General features: G+C 32.5%; 2 protein-coding genes and 1 non-coding gene across 3 annotated transcripts; all 3 read left to right on the top strand.

Moving 5' to 3' along the window:
* The first annotated feature begins 2,359 nt into the window (after positions 1–2,359).
* On the top strand, positions 2,360–10,234 carry LOC110731289 (pyrophosphate--fructose 6-phosphate 1-phosphotransferase subunit beta-like). The gene is made up of 16 exons (XM_021911130.1): positions 2,360–2,719; positions 3,323–3,484; positions 3,607–3,728; positions 5,531–5,584; positions 5,686–5,792; positions 5,979–6,084; positions 6,223–6,286; positions 6,430–6,518; positions 6,814–6,945; positions 7,054–7,224; positions 7,318–7,433; positions 8,463–8,574; positions 8,879–8,963; positions 9,407–9,451; positions 9,577–9,645; positions 9,765–10,234. Exons 1-16 carry the CDS (start codon positions 2,530–2,532, stop codon positions 9,839–9,841), a joined length of 1,701 nt encoding a protein of 566 aa, XP_021766822.1. The 5' UTR covers positions 2,360–2,529; the 3' UTR covers positions 9,842–10,234.
* Positions 10,235–11,205: 971 nt separating this feature from the next.
* On the top strand, positions 11,206–11,278 carry TRNAK-CUU. Its single transcript has one exon. It is a non-coding gene; the product is annotated as a tRNA-Lys (tRNA).
* A 6,115-nt stretch (positions 11,279–17,393) lies between these two features.
* Positions 17,394–18,736, top strand: LOC110731290 (ankyrin repeat and ELMO domain-containing protein D-like). Its single transcript, XM_021911131.1, has one exon. It carries the CDS (start codon positions 17,576–17,578, stop codon positions 18,527–18,529), a length of 954 nt encoding a protein of 317 aa, XP_021766823.1. The 5' UTR covers positions 17,394–17,575; the 3' UTR covers positions 18,530–18,736.
* Positions 18,737–23,174: the final 4,438 nt, after the last annotated feature.

Below are 23,174 nucleotides of genomic sequence, written 5' to 3' on the forward strand. Positions count from 1 at the left end.
ATAATATAGAGAGTGGGCTAAAGGGGTGTGGCCCTTAGGCTACCCACATTTTGTGGAGAGGGAGGACCTATATGGTAAACCATATATCACACACACGCGCGCAAAACCGAGCCGAGCCGGGCTGGGTCGGGTCGGGTTTGGGTTATTAAACAAACTGCTAAACGTTGCACCGTTACACTGATTTAATGCCTTGATTCTTGCTTAACGGATACACTAATTGCAGTAAACGTTGCTAATCTTTCTCCCGTTTTCATGCTTAAGCTGTTACGTATCTTTACCTATAAAAGGACGGTTCCAGCTTTGTTTTTAAACACACGAAAAAATACAGAAAACCACTTTGCAAAATATATTTTCTCTTCCTCTCAAAACAGTCGAGCAGTTTCTTTCTGGTGGTTCGGTGCAAAACCGCCGGTATTTTATACTTGTGAAAGACTGTTTTATCCTGGGGGCATCCGGTTTGGTACGAGCTGCTTGCACAACTTTGAGGCAGTGCCGCGAATGTTCTAAAGAGAGCGACATAGTCCGCGACTCAGTCTTATTCTCGGTAACATTGTTCTTACTATTTTATTTGTGCAATTCCGTTTATAACATAAGCTAATATTAATAACTCTTTGTTCCACTAATCAACACAATTATTAACTAAAATTCTTAATGACCCTAAGCTAATTATTTAATAAGTGTTATATACAATTTCCTTGGGACAATTTAGTCATACTCTTCGATCATGCTTCTTGGAAATCAAATTAATTGGGGAGAAGCTTGGTTATATGTTTGCTTAATAATCGTGAAATTAACTTAATAACCAAATTTTTATGCCCACTTCATGTTTGATTTAGTGTTATTATCAAGGTTCCAATATTCTAACAAAAATATGACATATATTGTCATTGTTTTTTTTTATAAGATAAGATAGGAACCCCACTCTCGAGCTTTTGTAGAAGTAGCTTAATGTAATTGATGAAATTTTGAATTTTTCGCAGGGTATTTCAACATCCTTCGATTGAGTTACCAGTTAGGCCCCGTTCTCTTCACCTTAAAAAATAATATTAAGTAAAAATAATTTCAGTTCAGTAAAAATAAGTTTAGTTTAGTAAAATTCAGTTTTCTTAAAGAAGAATTATAATAGAAAATCAGTAAAAATAATTTCAGTTCAACAAAAATAATTTCAATTCAGTAAAATTAATTTAAGTTCAGTAAAAATAATTTAAGTTCAGCAAAAATAATTTTAGTTCAGTAAAAATAATTTCAGTTCAGCAAAATTAAGGTGAAGAGAACGGGGCCTTACATATACTCCAGCTTACCACTGTTAGATTTTTACTCGGGCTTACTTTAGTTATACATGCATTCATGCATGCGTTTCCAAGACATTTAGAGACACTTATAATAGAACAAAACCAATAATTATCTAAACTCTAAACATACCTAAACATTTAATGTGTAATTATGGTCCAATGGAATAGCTAGGTTACTTACTAAAATTAGAAGTATATGTAGATAGAATTGAGGATCATACATTCAACCTTGATTTAACTTCAAGATGGAGGTAGAAGAGCTTAATTACCCTCATTATCTAAAAAGTTGGGCTAATGAAGTTATTTTAAAAACATTGTCATTCTTAACTATGATTGACTCATTACTTCATCTTCAAATACTTTCTTTCACAGGAGATTCTCTATGTTTGTAGTTTTACTTCGAAGAAACAATATCGTGAAATTACTCTTATCTGATTACATTTGACTTAATTAATTGGAGATCATGCAAAAGTTAACTATAGTTAACTAAGACTACTATACAATACCTACATTATTTTGTGATTGAGTATTTATTAACGTCGTGGATAATTTTCATAGCCATAAAATTTTGAAGATTTATCATGAAGTAACCATATCCGGAAGTGTAAAAAGGTTGAAAATGTCTTGTTGCTTAAAAAGAGGAGAATGAGGATTTGATTGGCTCCTCAACAAAATGGCAAATCTTGATTCACTATTGCTATTTTACTTTATTTCAAAGAAATTCATAATAAGGTACGTATTAGTTCACTTGTTTAATTCAAGGGTAAATAAGCTATTATTGATTGATAAACAAGATGTTAACAAATACTAACGAGCCAACCGTTGTTTAGTAAACGAACCTTTAAAAATTTGTTAAACCTTGGAGCAAGCATTGACAAGACTTTGACTATCGAGTACATTCTAGTTTCACCAATTGATCAATATAGATCCAATTTGCTTAGTCGTACGACCCTCGTGCCACATCGGATTTACAACGGTTGCACTAATATTTGGGCTCTAGTCCACACAAGTCACAAAGAATTCCACCAACAACGACCCTCTTTCACTCACTTGCGTAGTTGCACTTGCGGGCGGAAATCTCGAAGCCGCAAATCTACCCTCTTCACCAACTCTTTTTCCCTCTTTATTTATAATTAGGAGAGAGAAAAAAATAAAAGTGCTTATTTCTTGTTAATCAAGTGAACTCGAAAATAATCTCTACTCAATTTGCTGAAATCAATCCAATTAAACCCTAACAATGGCGGCAGTTGCAGTTGCTAACGGCAATACCTCCGCCGGAAAATCTACTCCGGTTGCCGGAAGATTCTCGAATGTTTACAGTGAACTTCAGAGGAGTCGCATCGATCACTCTCTTCCTCTTCCTAGTGTTCTCACCGGAAACTTCACCGTCGTTAATGGTCCCAACAGTTCCGCTGCCGGAAATCCTGGTATTTCTCGCTCTTTAACTTTTGATCTTGATTAATCGAAGTATATCATTTTTATTTTTATTTTTTTGTGAATTTTTGTTTCGTATTGATTAAGGTTATGATTATTGTTGCATATATTTGGATCGATTAAATAGAAATTGTAGGATGCTTGAATTTGATCATATTTTGAATGCTTGAAGTTTTGACACTTTTACCTAATCGAGTGAACTGAAGGATTCAATTTGATTATGATTTGAATGTTTTGTAGTAAGAATTTAATCTGGAAAGTGTTTGATCCGAAGTTTTCTCTATAATGTCTGATATTTAAATTGTTTATTATTTTGGATCCGTTTGTTTGATTGGGAATATTCTTGAAAAGTTTATTGCTTTAAAACTTTTCGAGAATATTTGATGTGGATTTAATTGCATAATGTAATATTAGGTGTCATATAGATTTAAATCAATGAATTAATTTTAGATTCTTAAAAAAGTGTAGCCTTTTGTGTTTTTGAGTTCAATGTGCACAAAATAAAATTAAACTATTTGGAGGATTGAATGTATATACATTGTTGTTTCATTAGTTGTTACGGAGCATGGTTGTGATTATATTATGTGTGTTTGTAGATGAGATCGCGAAGCTTTTTCCTAGCTTGTTTGGACAACCATCATCGGTAATGGTACCGAGTGACACTGAAGGACTGGCATCAGACCAGAAGCTCAAAATTGGTGTTGTATTGTCTGGAGGACAAGCACCAGGAGGTCACAATGTCATTTGTGGGATTTTTGGTATGTGGTTCACCTTTTTAGAATAATGCATTAGTTTGGCATTTTAATTGATCAAGCGAAATTTAGTGATGTTATTGATTGATTTGTTTTTGTATTTGGGTGTGCTTGGTATTTGGTGGCAGATTATTTGCAAGCTCGTGCTAAGGGCAGTGTAATGTATGGATTCAGGGGTGGTCCTGCTGGGATCATGCAGGGCAAATATGTAGAGTTGACCTGGGACTTTGTCCATCCTTACAGAAATCAGGTAAGGTTTGTTGAGGAATGCAAGCGATTACAGTGGGCTAAACTTTGAAAGTAATTTTTTGTTTGGTTCAGTTACCAATCAACCTTTGGATAGAAAATGGAAGTCTGTTTTTTTTAGGTAATTCTTTCACTGATATGTGTGACATATGATAGCCTAAGTTAGTAGAACTTTTAAATCTAACCTGGTTTGTGGAATTGTTAACCAACCTACAACTTGCAATGAACTGCTAACATTGTATCACTGATGCGTGTAACACATGATATTCTATGGTAGTTAGAAGCACTTGTTTGTTCAACCTAGTTTGCAGAAGTGTTCCAACCTACAACTTGCTATGAACTCCTAACATTATCTCAAAAGTCAAACCCCATACAACTGGTGCCCCCCAGAATGAATGAATTCAAAGATATGGACGATGCTGACAACTGAATAATAATCTAATTTGTCTTGTATGCTGATAGCTGAATGTCATTACATTGCAGTTCTTGTTTGATTGTTGTTCCACATATATTTCATTCCATGGGCAAAAGACAAAGGCTGGAAAGAAATTTGCTCAATGTGATTCGGCAGTTTCTTAGTCCTTTTTCATCTTCTTCTTTATTCCTTTTTTAAAAAAAATTTATGTAGTTCTTGAGCTTATTATTGGAGAGAGTATTCTTGTCACTCAAGTACTCAACACAAAGAAAAGAGCTTTTATCGTAAGATAAATTTTCCGAGCAAGAAAACCCAGAATAAGTTTGTCAAGGATGTAGGTCATTTAATCACTTGGAGAAATTAAAGGTCTACAGAATTTTTGCCAATTGCCAATATACAATGTGCTTGCAAGGTATGTGGGTTAGTCTTATGATAGCACTAAGCTGTTACGCGATCATTTACAACCAAATGTAATAGAGGCAAGTGCCTGGAGTCTTTTGAAGGAACTGCTAGTACTTTGTGTTTTGGCCGTTGAGCCAAAATTTACGGTTATCATTATCCATTTATTATAGAATCTGTTGCCTACTTGAATATTTTTGTGCCTATAGCCTAGGAACTGTGACTACCTAACTAAACCTGAAAGGGTCCAGAAAATATGTTGGGTCTCAATCCATTTGAAGCTAAAAAAAGGAGATCCATTGCTGAAATAGAAAGCTCCCAATCCTTTTACCATTGGTCTATGTTCTGCTTAGGTCAAGTGAGAGTGCTCAAATCTTCTGCTTAGAATATTTTGGAGCCCAAGCAGCTTTCATGATTTTGAAGGTTTCTTTAACATTTTGAAGCTATCACCATCCTTAATGTAAATGATTGATGATTTCTTACATATCTGTTAGTGAACGTTATCATTTTTATCACATGTGAACTCAACTGGACTGTGCAAATGTGCGTTTCATATATTGGTGTTGTTTAGTCTTTGTTAAAAGTTCATTGAATGCCAATCGAAAGGAGTTGGAAATGAGGAAACCCTTTCTAGATATGCATGTTGCTCTCAATATATACTTCAGTACTTCCTCTATTTCTTTTTTACTTGCATCACTTTTCATTTCATGCTTGTCAATGAATTATTTCAACCATTGATATCTTTAATTGTCAATTTGTAAAAACTTGATATTATGAAAGTATAATTTGAGGCAAATCTAACAAGATCTTGCATGATTCTATTTTTCCTTAATAATAAATCATCGAAACTAGTCATGGTTGAGCTTTTTGCATAATTTAAAGCGTTGCAAGTAAAAAGAAACAGTGGAAGTATAATCTATTATTTAATTTAATTACTTCATAATTTGTGTCATAATGTTGGTATTTTATCACGTTATTAATTTTTTGTTCAGGGTGGGTTTGACATGATTTGTAGTGGTAGAGACAAGATTGAAACTCCAGAACAGGCAAGTAGCTCCTTTTCTTCTTTGTTCTTCCCTTCCATCCTTGTTGGCTTGCTGTTTCATTCTGAATACTGACTATTTGGTAACAATTTGGGTGATTTCAGTTCAAACAAGCAGAAGAGACAGCCCTGAAACTAGATTTGGATGGGCTTGTTGTTATTGGTGGAGATGACTCAAATACCAATGCTTGTCTTCTTGCTGAGAACTTCAGGTATAGAAAAAATTTGTAGTTATGATTTATGCTTGTGTTAGCTCTGTTAGGATCAATTTATTACAGCCATGACCTAGCCAACTTCTTGTTGACAGTTGCAGCAATTGTTTATTATGCCAGACATTTTGGTCTCTAATTGGAATATAATTGTATCCTGTAAACCTTTTCTTTTGGTGTATTGAACAGGAGTAAAAATTTGAAGACTCGTGTCATTGGCTGCCCAAAGACCATTGATGGTGATTTGAAATCCAAAGAAGTCCCAATAAGCTTTGGGTTTGATACTGCTTGCAAGGTGAGTTTAAGAGGCGGCTAGAAACTCTTTTATTTCTTCCTTTGTATGCCTTTTGTCTTTAGCAAGTTTATTCCTGAGGCTTAGTATAGTGCAATTTGTCTTTTGGTGTGTACATTTACACAACATTACTATATGCAGATTTATGCTGAGATGATTGGAAATGTTATGATTGATGCTCGTTCAACTGGAAAGTATTATCACTGTAAGTACAAGGATAACAAGATCATTTCTCTGTTTGATGTTTCTGTTCTGCCCTGTATGTAGGTCATTTGACTTGTCTGGTGACACACTGCAAGAACATGTCTAATATTGTTTTTTTTTTGTTTTTCCTGTGTGCATATCCAGTTGTGCGGCTGATGGGTCGTGCAGCTTCACACATCACCTTGGAGTGTGCTCTGCAGACTCACCCAAACATTTCTCTTATTGGAGAAGAGGTACCTTGCTATCAGTTGACCTTTAAAGTCTGTTAAATTAAGTGCTTATTTTCGATGTAGCACATACTGTGTTATGTGTGAAATTTAAGCTCTATATTTCTTTCTAGATATACATCCAAGTTTCATTCTTTAAATAGTTACAATGTTTTGTTACCAAACAGGAAAGAGCATATGCAAGTTCCACCCTTGAGTTACCCTAGAATTAATGCCTAATGAACCCCCCCCCCCTTCCCCCCCAACCCAGCATGTTTGTTTCCATGTCAAGAAGTGAATCTAACTTAAAATTTTACTGCAGGTTTATGCCAAGAAACAGACCTTGAAAAATGTGACAGACTACATGGTAGACATAATCTGCAAACGGGCTGAACGTGGCTACAATTATGGTGTCATATTGATACCAGAAGGCTTGATTGATTTTATCCCTGAGGTACAAAGCTAGTCTGTTAGGAGCTGCTCTATATGCTGATGGGGTGGTATAACATTCATTATCAGTCACATATCCTAGTAGTAATACTTTGTTTTCATGAATTTACAGGTTCAAAAGCTTATTGGTGAGCTAAATGAGATATTGGCTCATGAAGCTGTCGATGAAGCTGGTCTATGGAAGAAGAAATTGACATCTCAGTCTTTGGAACTTTTTGAATTTCTACCACAAGCCATTCAGGAGCAACTAATGCTTGAGCGAGATCCTCATGGAAATGTCCAGGTGAGTGCATCTCCTCGTAGGTTATATGTTGATGGAATTGCCTATTTCTGGCATTTGTGTGCAGTAAATATATTCTGGTTGCTTTTGTTGTAGGTTGCCAAAATAGAAACAGAAAAGATGCTTATCCAGATGGTTGAGACTGAACTGGAGAAGAGGAGGGAACAAGGTGTATACAAGGGGGATTTCAAAGGACAATCTCACTTTTTCGGGTAATTATCACTAAGCCAGCATGGAATTTATTTATAATACCCATCAATTTTACTAAGTTTTGGCAAATTAGGGGTAGATGATAGCGATATTCTAGTCACATATTGACAATGAGAAACTCGGTGCACATAATTTGCAAAACTTTCTTGTTCCTTTGGGTTCTTATCCATCATTTTACATGCCAATTGCTGAATATGCATGTACAACAAGCCTTCTTATTTGATTGTTGATAGTTATTATTTATGAGAACTGGACTATCAGAGTATCAGTTCAAGAGAATGAATGTGAAGACAGAAGTTTCTGTCTTTTATGCTGTGCTTGCACATGAATTTAATTTTGCTGCATCACCTGTATGCTCATATTTAATATCATGGATAGCCTGAAGTAGCCTCCATTACAAATGCACACCATGATCCCGGAAATAACTTAGTGCTCCAAGAAAAACATATCATTCCTAAGAAAAAAACTTGCATCTTCTTGCTTTCATTAAAGAAAAATCATACGAATCAGAATAAAGCAACATCCATGCTTTTCAAAATAAGATTATGAAAGTATGAACTAAAGAACATGCAGTTATAAAGAAAGGTCATCAATTGCAAGCTTTATCTATATCATGCTCACAGGAGTGCATTATAATAATAGCAAAACCAATTGTTACATTTAATATAAAATAGAGAGAATTGGGTGTCAGTATGGATTACTTCTCTCGTTGTGTGATTGAGAGTTTTGAGACAGACATAAATTTGAAAATTCTGGCCTCTTGGTGTCATTAGTGATGAGAATAGATTCTGGTTGAGAGATTAAAGTTTGGATACTGTGGCAATGTAGAAGTGTTGGTTAATGCTTTTCTTGTGAAGTATAATTGGCAAGTAGCCAAGTTGGATATGTAGATGATATTATATGCATGTTAGCCTAGTTAATAGCCTTGTCAAAGTTGACAATGTATTTCAATAGTTCAACTAAAGTTTATTTCTTACCTTGCTTGCATATTTAGTACCATATCTAACTAAACGTTTTCTTATTGTGTACAGATATGAGGGAAGATGTGGTTTGCCCACCAATTTTGATTCTTCATATTGTTATGCGTTGGGATATGCTGCTGGAGCTCTACTTCATGCTGGAAGGACTGGATTGATATCATCAGTATGTTTTTCTTATATGATATTAATTGACAAATTTTGGACACTATATTTTAAAAGTTTTAATGATCACTGTTTTTTCTTGTCCATATTACCTGAGCTACCATATATTTTTATGTCTTTGTGCTTACATAGGCTGGTAACAATAGGCTAACCAAGATATTTGTATCGCAAATCAAGACTATCTCAGTTCTGCTACAAATTTTATTTTTTCGATTGTTCTGTAAACCCATTAAAAGTAAAGGCATCATTTACCTTTTGCTGTGCATGCCAATATGTTTGTGCCTTATTTGTCTTTTCCTTTGTAGGTGGGAAACCTTGATGCACCTGTTGAGGATTGGACTGTTGGTGGAACAGCATTGACTTCTTTAATGGATGTGGAGAGGAGACATGGTACATTTGTTTTACATTGTTTTGTTTTTTCATATTACAATCTACATTGACTAGATTTTGAGCCCTCGTTAAATAACCTGCTATCTCCTGGCGAAGAAAGTAACAACCTCAGGATTGTGCTAAAAGATTGGTTATATTAGCAAAATTTAAGCAAAGTACCTGTCCTGGGTTGTTATTCGGTCATACACAATTGTGAATTTCTCATTGAAGCGCCAGAAGATAGTTTGTGTGCAATGTGTTTTCAGTCATGTAACTTGTGGGAGTACTTGATTGGCATCAGTTTTTTTGTTGAGGTCCCCAAATTTGTGTAATATGTTTATTTTCCAGTTGCTCTCTTCCTTTTTTAACAAAAAAAATTATCATCCCTCTTAAAGACCACTAGCTGTTATTGAAATAAAAATTAAAAAAAATTATAACATTGATGCTGTTTTTTCTACTTGCAGGTAAGTTCAAGCCTGTAATCAAGAAGGCTATGGTTGAACTCGAAGGTATGTGTTCTTAATTCGCATATCTCACTTTATACTATCAGTGGAGTTTCTTATAGATGCTTTCTACGTTGTTAGAAAATTCCAGTAATTTATGTGAAATGATCGATTTTCCTTTCTTATTGTAGGTGCACCATTTAAGAAGTTTGTATCTATGCGAGATGACTGGGCCATCAACAATCGGTACATTAGTCCTGGTAAGTTGTGAATGTGAATTGTGTATATTATCACGACTGTCCTATGATATTAGTGCAAGTGCTCATTGCCTTTATCAAGTGTGTTATCATATTTGTTCTAAATATTTTCCATCATATAGGTCCTATTCAATTCGTTGGTCCTACATCAAATGCCGTCTGTCATACTCTGCTTCTGGAGCTCGGAGCTCAAGTCTAGTTTTTTTTTTTTCCCCCGATGTTAGGCTTCTAGGACATTCGACTCAAGTAAAGCTTTATAGTGTCTGATTTGTGTGCATTGTGCTTTACACAAGTTTCAACTTGATACGTGGTCATGACTAGGTTTTTAGATGATTTTATTTTTATTCGAGTTCATTAGCATTGATGACCAGACTTGTATGATTAGATATTTAGATGTCCTTCGCTCTTGTTTGGAAATAATTTGTGCGTAGAATAATTGTCATATGTCCTGGCGAATTTTAGTTAGTAACACTATACATGTTTTGTGTACGAACTTTGCGGGATTATATTTGAGATGATTTACTCATAAGAATGGAGCTATCCACTGAATGTTGGGTGCTTCTTCTATGTTGGCAATGTCCAATTTTTAATACACCCTTAAATCATTTGTTACAATTGAATAACTTTTATAAACGGGAAGTTTTAACGTAATAAAGAAACAATAGTAAAAATAACTTCATTTTTTCACCTAAAGTAACTTTGAAATGTAATTTTCTTTTATCCTTTGCTCAATCCCCCTTGCTCTTAAGCATTTAATTTTTCTTAGAATTATTGACGATTAGCCAAATAAACTCAAATAATTCGCCAAAGTGTCGGCTAAGCTTGATACAATTAGTATGACTACATTGTTAACACAAGTCATTGCTTGCTCTCCTGATCTGAACATAAGATTGGCTCATGATCCAATCTGGAAGTCTTCTAATTTCGAGACCTAATAATCCTAGAGGTTGTGTGACATTTTCCCATGCAGTGTGAGACAAGCACTTTGATTAATCCACCTTATTGCATAAGAAACGATTGCAATTCCTTTCATGAACATTTTTGCTTGGGTTTGTCTGTTGTCAGCTTGTCACCCCATGATTTTCTTCTTTGTTTACCAACAATTCATAATAATTATCCTATATATAACGAGAGCAAGATAAACAGATAGAAATGAGAAATTGTTTGGGAAGATAATACACGTCAATAGGTTTAGTACAACCAAGTGGTTACATTCGAAATACTCATAGGCTTGTAGCACATTATGGCATGAAAAAACCTCATACCATGTGACGAAAAATGTATCTCATTTCTCAATATAAAGTTCGCCCCATGATCTTTAAAACTTATAAAAGCTATATTAATTGTCATAATAGATAAAAACAAACGTACACACTACTTATTTGATCCAAATTCATTGTGTTAAAAGGACTCAAATGGCATATATAAGGTTGGTAAAGGGTAAGCATCAAGACACATCACACATTCACACTACACCAATTTCCCAAAATACCACAAAACAATGAATTAGTGAATGTTACGTTTCAAGAGACAATTGTATAAAATTTACATTAGAATGCATAAGCCCGTCTAGCTCAGTTGGTAGAGCGCAAGGCTCTTAACCTTGTGGTCGTGGGTTCGAGCCCCACGGTGGGCGTATTATTTTTCATTTTTTATTTATGCTCTTTTGCTTTTTACTAGTTGAATAAGGTTTTTTTTTTTTTTTTTTTTTTTTTTTTTTTTTTTTTTTTTTTTTTTTTTACAATTTCTCCTCTTTTAATCCAGTTTTTATTTATTACATGTGTGCAAGATTATTGCCCCTTCAAAAAAAATAAAAAAATATTATTGCTTTTGATGTTAATGTTTCGTGTACATTTACTAAATTATTTAAATAATTATCATTCTCACGAGTATTACGTACAAATTTTTTGAAATAAACCCCTCTAGCTCTAGTTGGAAAGGTTGCATGCATGTTCTAACTTTATGTAGCATAGATAATTTTTGTAAAACTATTTTTGTGGGCTGTAATTTCAATTGAAAAAACTTTATCATCTAATTCATTTATATTCGAACTTTACATGTAAAGAACGTTAAAAATAAATCTCACAAGAGTCACAAATTAAGGTCATCCCTTTCCAACATAATTTGACAATAAAATTATTTAATCTCACAAGAGTCACAAATTAAGGTCATCCCTTTCCAACATAATTTGACACAAATTGAATTGATTGATATAGATCTACATAATTTCATGTACCGAAAGTTGTTTTTATAAATCTTATAAAAACATAAACTATGGCTTTAATAGTTTAGTTAATTAGTACATTTCCACTTGGGATCCATCCTCCTAGAAAGAGACTATATGTATATGGGGAACAATTAAACATTTTCTTACAATAAACTAGGAACTCCTTTGCGTGTTTAAGCAACTTTATGGGTCGTTGTTCATGGAGTTCAATAAGGACATACATTTCATCCCCCATATAAATAAACACACAAACACAAATTTCAAAAAATATACAATTGTTTTTCTCCTTTTCACACATTTTTGTAGTATTTGACTAAACCTATTCCATTGGACTGATCTTTACTACTTTTTGACTCTTTTGTATTGACTTCTTGTAGCTCTTGATTAATTACTTTTTAATATCACTTTTAAAATTGTGTCTTACTCATTTCCTCCATCAATTCTTTTATTCATTGGTACTTTCTATTGAAATATGATTTTTTATAATAGAGGAAGCGGATCGAAGGACGGGAGGTAAGGGAATCCTTCTACTCTCAAATGCTTGTAGTTGGTGAAGCTCAAACGTATGACCTTGAAATTAAAATGAGTTTCCCAAACACTAACTTTACCAAACTTAATTGGTAACAATATACCTCTACAATCATCTAAAACTTTCACTATAAACATGAAATACTTCTACGCAAGTAATCTAGAAATTCACCATTTTTTTTTTCCTCACACCACTAGTCACTTTTTGCCGGTTGCTAATATTGTTTTTTTTACTAGTGCATTCCGAAATTGAATTGTATGACAACTGCCAAAAATATGCCAAATATACTTTTTAGTTTTTTCCCCCCAAAGTTGATATACCCGGTACAATTGTGTGAATATAAATGTAATAAACCAATGTCAACCTCTAAAAATCAAGTAATATATTTAGAGAAAGGGATAGTTTAGAGGAAGGGGCCCAATGCACTAAAAGCAAAAATGTTGGTTTTAGCCAACACATGGTTCATCATTTAGCCACCAAACAAATTCCTAATTGACAAAAATCACTCCTTTTATTATCAATTCTTCTTCATTACCTCCTATTTCCTAGTCCCCACGAGTACATACCAACCTTGTTTTTTCTTCTATTTTTTTAATTTTCCAATCTTCTTCTAACCCATACTTAGATAATTTAGTTTATATAATTCAATCTGTCATTTTTGATATTTTTCATGTATTTGTACAACAATTTTTTCATTAATTGCTTGTTAAAGATTGTCCAGTATATTATTTTGAACTATCTCTTAGAATTTTTTACATAGTCACATACGGATTAAGTTTATTACGTATATGGAGTACCTCTTTTAATATGTATTCTTCACTTCATTTCTCTCTTTTCCTCTTCTTATTCACACAATTTTGTTCAATATTAATAAAATGCGATTTGAATATAGGACGATTTATAAGAAACGAAGGGAATATATTAAATTATTTGATTTTGTTGAATCCAACCGTGCAAATTTTGCTTTTAAACTATACAAGATTGATCATTTGAGACCAAACAACTAAATTATTAAGATTCTTGCCATAGATTAAAATATAATTTCCAAGGTTGGACCTTTAAATTAGCAATTTCTGTCAATAAAAATAAATAATAAAGGGGATTTTGTAAGCATGCATGTGCAACAACGATAGTGATGACTTTGTATGGAATTGTTTGGTTTTTACTGATTTTATTTATGAGAATTGGCTTCACATACTTTAATCTTTAGCTAAACTCTTAAAAAGAAACTTCCTACATGTGATTGGTTGGTTATAATAATTTTGAGGTGAGCCATGATTTGCCATTCAATATTTTGTCAAGGATAAGTATTAGTATAATGTATATATATTAATCTCCTTTTGTGATATTTTCCACTTTTATTGAATTGGTCTTTATGATTATTGGCATTCAATCATGGATATTTATTAGTAGTGTAATATAGTGTGATTATTACACTTTGTGATAGATCAAGGTTTTCCCTATACAAAATACAATATATAACGATTATAAGTTTTATAGCACGTATATGAATATTCATCTCACAACATTATTATTTAATTTAAATTATGCTATATGTAAATTTGTATAATAGGAGTTATGAAAAAAATAATATGATTTCAATTTAAATCATATTAGATTGTACTGAGCAATAATATGCATGTATGCAATTAATAATTTTCCCAACAATAATGATCTTAATTTATTAGATATAAAGATTAGTAACTTCATGAAGTTTTGAATTAATAAAGGCCAATGAAACAAGCAACTTAGGGTCTCAAATATGGTATTTTAGATAATGTTGTTCAGTTGTTGCACATACACTTGTAAGTCTTGTACAGTTGTACAACACTTCTTCGTCCCTTCTTGTGATTGAATACGTAGCTATTTAAGCTTAGTAATTAATAAGGTAACCTAACTAGATAGGATCTTTTCTTTTTGGCAAACACTATTATATTGTTAGTAGATCAGACGAGTGGTTGAATTGTTTCATATTACTTGAAAATGGAGGATATTTCTATGTGAATGGCCACAATGTGTGATTGGAGTTACTCGAGATAATCAATTATAGGTTACTCGAGTTACTCGTGACCGAGTAACCCCTCAAGTAACCCTTGATCGAATAACCCTGATCGAACTCTTGACCAAATAACTCGAATAATCTCAGTCACACGGTATGACCAGCCATGTATAAAAATTTGTGCTTGAAAATTAGGTTTGATAATTTACTTTTTTATTCTTACTCATTTCCTCTGATATATATAGACTGAATTTTTTATTATTATTATTATTAAAGAATACATACAATATTTTTTTGATTGAACAGTATAACAATTAAATATAATAAGCGCTAACCACCTTTAGTCAATTGAGAATATTTTTTGATTGAATTCAAATATTATACACGCTAACCTCTAATCGATTGGGAGACAATATATCACTGGTTATATATCCTACGATTTTACTATGTTTGAGAGGTTACACTCACAATAATATACAATTCATTATCCTTTGATTTACTCCTATATAGCCTTCTTGGAAAAAACTTAGAAAAAGAGATAAATGGAGGAAGTCAACGCTTAGTTATTCCATAACAAAAAAATCAGAGAAGTCAAATACTAGTAATAACAGTTTGATGATCTTATGAAAATGTGAGCACCATGCATGAACCCTCACATGTTATGTTACGTACCGTTTTGATATGACATCACTTGAACCTTTATACATAGTTGTAATACAGATCTGATCACCTGATGAGTTTCATATTTATTTATTTATTTATTTTTATTTCTTTTCCAATTTTTTAAAAATTTCTTGGATTATTATGATCATCATTTTTGAAAATTCTGGTTATCAATTGCATTATTGTTGATAGTCTAGACGGTCTAGTCACTTCCATGAATTCCAATAATGTACACAACAATGTAATTACAAAAAATTTGTGATCCTACATTGTTTATTCATATTTGGTTGATACCTATCATTAGATGTATGCAATTATAAAGTAGCTTAGGTCGTTGTACTGTTAATTGATTGACTATACAAGTAATGAGTATGAAGATAAAACTATCGTAAGGATTAGAAGGACTTGAAAATTTATGCTAGTTGATAAATTAGTGAATTTAATAAAGTTGTATCACTTGTATGTATTATGTGTCCCGTTTGTCTTGTAGCAATTTTTGAATGCATCAATGAATAGTACACTGATAGAGGGATTATTTGAATACATTTTTTTTTTTAAAAAAAAAAACTCCTTAATTGAACCTGTTTGGAACTTATCCGCATCTATTGGACTCGTAACTTATTTTTGTAAGGTGAAAAGTATGCATCTAAAATTAAATGTCATCTTGAATTATTAGGTGCATTTATAATACAAATTAATTTTATTTTTTTCATTATATCATACTAATGTATAGTCTTCATATATCATACGTATGGAGTATGTTAATTCTTAAATTTGACCACATAACATTATCCAAATACACCATTCAAATTAAAGTATTCAATTCAAAGAAGTTAATTTAAGTTACTAACGTAGTTACTTTTACTATCTCTTTAATTGTATATTATTGTCTATGATTAGTTTCCCTAAAGTTAAATTAGTGTGGTTAGTTGTTGGCATTTCCCTCCATTTTACCCTAAAAAGAGGGGGCAATTGAGTATTTGAGTAAGATAAATCAACACCAACAATAACTAAAGTCAATATCTCAAGATTACTTGCTAGTCGATCGTATAAGATCATTTCTTAAAGTATAAATCAAGTACATGTAGCTCTCCATTCAAAAGGAGATGCGCTGTTATCAAGCAACACTTATACCAAATAATTATACGATAATAATAATAATAAAAAATAAGAAATTAAAATCAAAATATAATAAGTTTGTGTAGTAACTTAGGATCGTATAATTGGCTAATAATGATACCACTATTGACACTATATTATTCGTTTTATAAAAAGGCCATATATTATGGAAACCAAAAAAATACAGGTGTACCATGCTTGTTGCATTCTCAAAGTGCAAGAAATACAAGCCCAAAAAAGTAGTGGGGAGACATCCTTAGACTTTGAGTTTTCAAAATCAATAAAGTTTTAAACTTACACACAAAAACATACACATGTATGTAAAATTTATGATTTCTATTACTATATTGCACAAATCAATTAAGCAAGATTTGGTCTAGTGTAATGGGTTTGGACTTGTGAATTGAATGTCATGCGATCAAATTTTACTTAATTAGGCTTTTCGGACTTGTGAATTGAATGTCATGCGATCAAATTTTACTTAATTAGGCTTTTCGATGATAAGAAGTTAAGAAGGTTATAAATTCAAATTGCATTTAGCCCTCCATTAAAGTGAACCATTTAGCAATAGATTTGGGTAGCTAATGTACGTCAAAATGGTGCGTTACAAGTAAATAACAACGAAAAAAGCTAAGATACATATTGTGTCATAATTGAATACCTTTGTGGAGTTGATGGGAAACTTACTTTGTGACTTTGAGTTTACAAGTTTGAACCTTATCAAGAACAATTGCTTCGGGTATGGTTCTTTATCTTACCCAAAAAAAAAAAAAATAACCTTTGTGATTTTAAGGTTACAAGTTTGAGCCTCACCAACTACAATTCTTTGGGGGTAGATGAATGCCCTTACCTTCTCTCTACTCTCAAGCGTTGACCTATAAATCTAGGTTGATTTAACATGTGAGAGGTGGTGATTCAGTAGGATCCTTTAATTTATCTTACCTTAAAAAAACTGTTTAAAATACGAGTAAATAATTTCAATATCTATCTAATTCAATGCTAATAATACAATCATAAAGCTAAGCTTATAATTCTTTCTTCCTTAAACCATATTGACTTTCACACACAATATCAATTAACTCCATTTATTAATTTATACGTAAGGAAAAATATAAAATACGTGTACAGAACATACTCCGTACACGGCTTATATAAAAAGAAAGGTAGAGGATATGAAGTATGTGTTTGTTTATCGATGATCTTTACACCCACCTCATTTACTCACTCCCACCTTTCTCTCCATTCATTTAACTCTTCTCTTCTCTTCTTTCCTCTCTTTTATTGCATCCCACCTTCCATCAATTCATCACATTCCAACCACCAAAATCTTCAACATTCTCACACTTTCTCTCTCTAAAACACACACCCATTTTCTCTCTCTAAAACACAACACAAAATGGAATCGCCTTCAAGAACTCTAACACTTTCTCAACCCAATCATTCTCTCCGCCGCCGCCGTAGCAGCAGCGACTCAGTTAACTCCCCCGAATTCGAGTTCTCGAACACGGGTTGCGACCCACAAAGCGCTACTCTTCTATCAGCTGATGAGCTTTTCTCCGATGGTTTCCTACTCCCTCTTCACCGCCTTCATCCTCACCAATCAGTTGTCCCTGAACCGGATACCGGGCCGACCGACCCGGACCCGTCTCCTTCCGAACCGGACTCTGAACCTGAGCCCGAACCCTCTGCTTTGATCACTTCGAATAACAAGATTTTAACCGCTTCGAAGCGGTGGAGGGAGATTTTCAAGCGGGCCGAGAAAAAACCGGGGAATGAACCCGAAAATAAGGTGGAGAAATCCGAGAAGAGGAGAGAGAAAGAGCGGAAAAACGCTCGTAACAATAGTAATAATAGTAATAGTAATAATAATAGTTCGGCCGAGCTGAATATAAATATTTGGCCGTTTTCGCGAAGCCGATCCGCGGGAAATAATTCGGGTCGGGCCAGATCGGCGGTTCAATCAAACCGGAAAGTGAGCAGCGCGCCTTGTTCAAGGAGCAATTCATCAGGCGAGTCAAAAACATCGAGAAAGTCTTGGCCCAGTAGTCCGGGCCGGGCCGGGGTTCATTTGGGCCGGACCAGCCCGGTATGGCAAGTGAGGAAGCCCGTTTTGATGAACCGAACACCCAACGGTGGTGGTTCGGGTAAAGGCCGGGTTTTGAAGCTGAATGTTCCGGTGTGTATCGGGTATCGACAGAGTTTGAGCTGTCGAAGCGAAGAAAGTGGCGGTGGTGGTGACGGTGGCGGAGGAGGGATGAGAAGTGGCGGTAGTGGTGGTGGTGGTAATGGTAATAATATGTTTAGTTTGCGTGGGTTGTTTAGTAAGAAAAGTACTGTTTTAACGGTTTAAGTTATGTTTTTAACTGTTTTTATTACTAGGTGTAGTAGGAATGAGTGAAATTTTTAACAGGGAAGTATAGTTTATTGGATAAGATTTTTATTCTTCATCCTAATTTTAAATTTTTTTGTAAATATTATTCCATATTCAGAGAGTATGTATTACTTACACTATTATTATTGTTGAATACATTAGCAATTATGCAAAAAAAATTTATTACCCTTCGTGTTTTTTTTTTTTTTTTCCTAAGTGTTATAGTTTGATCGACACATTATTTTAGACAATTTAATTGATTTACTCATTTTGTGTTTTTGTTTAAAGTGTTACACTTTAATCGACATATTATTTTAGATGATTTAATTGATTAACACTATTTGTTATGAATGAGGAATAAAAAGTAATCTTCTCACACTGCTTAGGACGAAATTTCATAATAGCCTATATTTTTATTTGAGAATCAACTGTTAACTTTACGAGTATCATTTTATATAGTGTTTGACAAAGTAGTGAATATTAGCGGTTTACTTAATTGATGATAGTGGTAATTTTTTATGGACTAATAGGCCTTAGGGATGTAGTTTATAGCACTAGTATTTCTCGATGATTGTTTCTAAGATTATAATACGAGTATTGCATAAGTAATTAAGTATCCCTTAAGTTTTCGCTCGTTTGACTTTGTTCAAACAGAAGATTTTCCTTGACTCTGTTCAAATTGAAGATTTTGCTTGACTTTTTTCAAATACAAGTTTGAGCTTGACTAAGTAAAAGTACTAGTGTTTGACACAAGCTAGCTACAATCATAAGCTACTAATTAAGAGCTCTTGCATACTTATTTAGTTTAAACTTCTAAAGTACTTGCTCCTAATTACATTACTTTGTAATTTTTTTGAAGTATGATTATTGGGAAGCTCTAACCTTTTCACGAAGAAAATTCTTAACATATCACATGATAATATACAAGGATCGTTTTTACTAAATTAAAGTTGTCTCTATATTCGGTACAAAATTTGAACTTGAGGGGTCGACATTAAATTATTGAGCATTATTTTTCTGATTGACAATGAGAGTACAAATATTGGACCTTTTTTTTTTGCCTCCTTTTCTTCACTGAAAAATAATCAGAGGGCCCTTGAAATTTGAGATTTAAAGCATAAGCAATTAAGCATATGTTTAGAAGAATGTAAAAAATACCCTTGGCCCTAGTGCTTTTTGGATGTTATACAAGTATACTTCTTTTTGGCTTCAAGAGCAATAATCATTAAGAACCTTTGCACAATGTTAAAAATGTGTGGAGGAAATCTATTTGTCTAAATTAACATAAGTATGTAGTATTTTTGTAGGAGGTTGTGCTTAAGGGTCTGTTCTTTTCAGCTTAATTTCTGTTCAGTTCAGTTCAGTCCCAATTAGTGTATTAAGTCAGTGTCATTTTAGGAATTTTTTTTTTTTATAAAAGTATTATTCAAAAGACATGTCTAGAATAATGGTTACAATATAGAATTTAATCTCAAAGATAATTTTAAAAAAAAATATTATTCAAAAGACATGTCTAGAATAATGGTTACAATATAGAATTTAATCTCAAAGATAGGAATATCCTTTCTACTAAACCCTCTTTCATCCATCAAATTAAGCCGATATTTATGTTCTAGTAAAAATGATTTTAATTACTATCAAATAATCTCTTGGATTATTTTCTTATCCTAAATATCTTCACTATTTAGTTCATTACTTGAAGTTGAACCTAGTATGTGGTTCACACTTTTTTTTAAAAAACAAAATGGGTTGTCACACTCTTTGTTTTATTGAATCATTGTCAAAGTTATTGCCCGTTACACTTCATATCAACATCTTCCATTATTATTTTTCACGTAGGAAAAAAAACTTATCTTCTTTAAAATCGTCACATCTTTCATAATCCTAAGTAATATAATCACAAACACAAGATGTTAAAAATCTTATACAACTACCTTGGTCCTACACCACTAAAATTGATGCTCCTTCACATCAAAATTGCTAAAAGTCAATAATCATTATTGTTAAATAGGAACTTTGTGATCTAATTATAGTTTTAATAGGGAGAATATTATCAAAGAATGACTAAATTAAAAAGTGTATCATTTATACTATTTGAACGTATGATATCCTATATCCAAAATTTAGATTCATACCAACACATTATTTTTTTTTTTTTTTTTACATAAATAGTTGATTATTTGATTAGAACTACGTCTAAATTCTCAATTACATATATTACTATGTTTACTACTCAGTACTTTTCTTGTTACTGTATATGTTGTGTCCTCGTCCAACAAAAATAATAAACCTCGTAAATTCTATTAATTTAATTCAACGATATGATAAAATATATTAATTTAATTTAAAGTATATATATAAGTGAGAGCTACCCTTGAATGGAAGGGAGCCTTCTTAGAAAATTAGTGCCACCAATAAACATCCAATGGCACTATCTATGACCTTAAATAATAGTTGTAAATCTTGTAATTATGCAACTAATAAAACTTACTTACAATAATAATTTAATGATTAATCCTCTACAAACGAACCACATAAAAATTGATAATTAATTCGACTTGTCTCCAACATTGTTCGTCAAAAGTACACAAAATTAGATTAAGAAAATACAACTTTTTATTGGCAGTTAACTAGATAGGATAAGTGGTGACAAACTCTCCATCCGTGGTAATTAAAAAATGACATAATATACTTGGAAAAAAGAATTTTTCAGATGTGCTTTAAAGTAATTAATTAAAAAGTAAAATTAATTAATTGATTAATTATAGTGATAACTTTGTAATTGGGGAAGTTCTAAGATGAGACAAGGCACATGGGTTGAGGTTGTAAAAGTAAGTGGAGGGAACAAATCCTAAATTGACAGCTCAATTTAGGGTTTCAAGCATTAAGCTCCCTTAATCTCTATCTTATGACTTATATTGATGTCCTTTTTAATCTTTTTCTATGTAATTAATTTGCCTTCCCACTAATGTTTGCTTTGTAATTTGTATACATAAATCGATCCAATCTTCATTGGTTTGAATGCTAATTGTTATTGCATATGATAGGGATTTGTATCTGATTTAAGGGGTTAACTTTATATAATTTAAATCTAGTTTATCCTTCTAGCAAATAGCTTATAAATCGAGTTTATCCGTCTAGCAAATAGCTAGCTCTTAGATGGACCGAGAAGGATAAGGTTTACGGTGTGTATGATGAATTGATGAGGATAAATATGAGAATTTTGCCTTTAGTTATTCCTATATATGTTTGTTTAGATGTTCATTCTCGATATGATTAGAGCCAATAGAATAATTTTTTTTTTTTTTTTTAAAAAAAAAAGGGAAATTTATTACAGCATAGAGGATCCCCATTCATTTATATATACGAGTATGAAACAAATGATTTAGACATTCTTTACATGAAAAATGTTGTTTAGTATATAATCTTGTATTGGTTTAAAGTGAAGTTAAATTGAAATTTCAAATTTAATGGACGACGGTAATTAATCTTTGAAGGATACTACTCCATAACAATGTCTCACAATGATATTGCTATGAGCTAGCCTACCTCACTTAAGGCTTGTTTACATTACACTTAATTAAACAAAATTTTACCTTCTCTATTTCAATTTTTACCCAAAATTATTAATGTTATGTGATTAGCTAAAGAGCATATTCACTTTTTTTTTTTTTTTTAATTATTCCAACCCTAGACATTTAACTTGCTACACAAAATATACTAGCTACTTCGTATGAAGTAGAATGCTACGGAGTACAATCGTACATTAATTTGTACTAATACAGATTTGCAATGTGTTAGCTTAATGCCTTAAATAACTTATATATATTGCCAAATTGCTTGAACTAATTTACAAGATTTGCAGTCGGTCGATCAATCTTAATGAAAAGTCATAAAAATTGAAGTATGCGTTTTACCTAACATATTATAGCATGCTCTATACCAATGACATAGATGATTAGTTGGGAGCTTTCGCCATCTCCTATAAATTTAGAGATTATATTATGACCAATATTGTATGATATGTCTCTGTATTATCTCCTCCTATGACATAATTTGGATCGATTCTAATATAACATAATTTTCTTACAAAAATATATAAATAAAATAAAATTTGTATGAACTTTTTTATTCAACCATAGTGTCTATAATAGTATAATACTTTCAAAACTAATAATAATTTGCTCTTTGCATACCCTACATACGTAGATATACTCTCCCTCACATGAAAGGTCCTTTGGGCTTGAAACGTGGATGCGGTACAGGCCCACTCATACCTGGCGCGATTTAATTTCACTTTGAAAGAGGGGTGGATGAGATTTGAACTTGTGACCTCTATGTCATGTTGGCTCTGATACTATTTCAAAGAACCAACTCAATCAAAAGGTTAAGCTGATGATTGAGGCCCAAAAATTATGTTGTATACTTTATCAATCTCCGTTTCCTAAACAACTTTCCAGGTCATTTAATGATGTTGCTTAAAGTACAAATGGGGAGATTCGATCTTAAGGAATTTAGGAAGTATAATACAAACCGATTTTGAATTAAATGAAATTACAATGTCTTGTGACATAGTAAAAATGTAAATATTTACCTAAATAAGGATTATTATGTTATTTTAGCT

Source organism: Chenopodium quinoa, unplaced genomic scaffold, assembly GCF_001683475.1.
Source record: "Chenopodium quinoa cultivar QQ74 unplaced genomic scaffold, ASM168347v1, whole genome shotgun sequence".
Lineage (NCBI taxonomy): Eukaryota > Viridiplantae > Streptophyta > Magnoliopsida > Caryophyllales > Amaranthaceae > Chenopodium > Chenopodium quinoa.